At 38.0% G+C, this 1833-nt stretch overlaps 1 protein-coding gene across 2 annotated transcripts in view; it reads left to right on the top strand.

Annotated features, from left to right (window-relative positions):
- Positions 1-1833, top strand: part of samd10b (sterile alpha motif domain containing 10b) — a 58041-nt gene that overhangs the window by 38888 nt on the left and 17320 nt on the right. For both annotated transcript variants that reach the window (XM_005931832.1, XM_005931831.3), the window contains exon 3: positions 1288-1456. In XM_005931832.1, the coding sequence (XP_005931894.1) occupies positions 1288-1456 (169 nt within the window). The remainder of the gene's footprint in view (positions 1-1287; positions 1457-1833) is intronic.

Here is a 1833-nt window from a genome sequence, read left to right as displayed (position 1 = left end):
AAAAACATTCAGCTTTGATATTAATGAGTTTTTTGGGTTCATTGAGAACATGGTTGTTGTTCAATAATAAAATTATTCCTCAAAAATACAACTTGCCTAAAAATTCTGCACTCCCTGTAGACTCACTGGTGTCGTCTTACTGTCTGCTCACATACATGTGCGAAAGTGTGAAGCCACAGCTGGTTTTTAAAAAATGGAAAATTGGTGCAGCAATTTACATATAAACATGGGAAATACAGCATATTTTTGTAAAATTCAACTGAGCTGTGTTTTAGAGATGGCTGTAGATACTCATTGTTAAATCTGATATCATTCATACAATATGAACTACAAACTAGAGATTTTGATTCATCACACTATAAGCTATTGTCACTGATTTTTGTGTAATTTCACATACCCCAGCCTTTTCTCCCTGTTTCCCTTCCCTTCACTCTTCCACTGAGACTGAGGCTTCAGTGAAGAGTAGATGGATCAGCTGAAGGGCCAGATGTGTCCTGTGTCAGATCTTTAAAGGATTGTTTTCCTATTTCTTAAGGACATGACTGTCAGATACTGCTCATCTGCTGTAGTTTTTTTATGCCTGCCGCTTATTCTTTTGTTCTCCAGTTGTTCAGTTTTAAGGAAACACTGCACATCATGTAGATTCATAGATTCAACAAAAGAAATAGAAACAAATTTTATGTTTTTGTGGCAGACTGCAAGTAGGAACGTGATTTATAATTGGTTCCATTGTTAGCTGTCTGGTTTCTATATACATAACACTGGTCCATCCCTGGATTTTGTTGTGTTTTTGTGCTTAAATGATTCATAGGTTAGTGTTAAGTGTCATGCTGAAGAGTGATGTAGTGAGGACCTAAAGGCAAAGGTGGAAAGAGAGAGAGCACAAACAAAAAGCAAACTGTTTAAGTAGACTGGTAAGTCCATACCAATCTGAAACAAAAAAAATAAAACAAACACCCGACATAAATAGAAATTATGAGGAAAAAATTGCCAAACACAAGATGTAAGATTCACAAAATAAACACCAAATCACAGGCATAAAAACCTCATGTTCATGGCAGCTTAACATACAAACACAAATAACATTCCTCTAAAAATGGTCAAGCGCAAGGACTTGACTGAAAATGGGTGAAAAAGCAGCCAATCTACATAGGCAAAGTTTGAAAAAGCTTCAGAAATCCTGAGAACTACTTCTCAAAACCAGCAAAGTATAAAGAAATCCAAGACTTTTGCACACTATTGTACAATATGCACATTGACAAACTGCTTCCTGTGTGTGTTCTTCAGTTACGTCCAGGTGAAGCGTTCACTGTGTACCACACCAGTCCTACACTGTCCAGTCTGTCCAAACCAGTGGTGCTGTGGACTCAGCAGGATGTCTGCAAGTGGCTTAAAAAACACTGTCCACACAACTACCTGACCTATGTAGAGGCCTTCTCCCACCACGCCATCACAGGTACAGTGCACAACATGTGAATATGTAGCATCAGTTGTTACAGAACTTTATGCTGACTGGGATTGTTGTCTTTTATTTGCAGATAACGTCAATCACTATGCCTGCTAATAGTGTAAAGTGCACAAGATCTAGTCTTCTAGAGGGTGCTGTTTGTGTTAAACTTCTCATTGACCTCTGTTCCGTTCAATAAGCATAGTAGTGATGCTCATTTGGACTAAGGCATTGCAAACCAGAGCCATAAAAGGCTTAGTAAATCTCACACAAAGTTTTATTTTTAGGTTTGTGGTTCCACAGCTTAGCTTTCTCAACTGGAAACAGGTTTACACCCAAATCTCTGCAAAGGAGATTTAAAAGGCATACATGTGAGGTAACGAAAG

This window comes from Haplochromis burtoni, unplaced genomic scaffold (assembly GCF_018398535.1).
Source record: "Haplochromis burtoni strain Fernald_Lab_line unplaced genomic scaffold, NCSU_Asbu1 Contig_146, whole genome shotgun sequence".
NCBI lineage: Eukaryota > Metazoa > Chordata > Actinopteri > Cichliformes > Cichlidae > Haplochromis > Haplochromis burtoni.
This window is presented reverse-complemented; position numbering and strand designations above follow the sequence as displayed.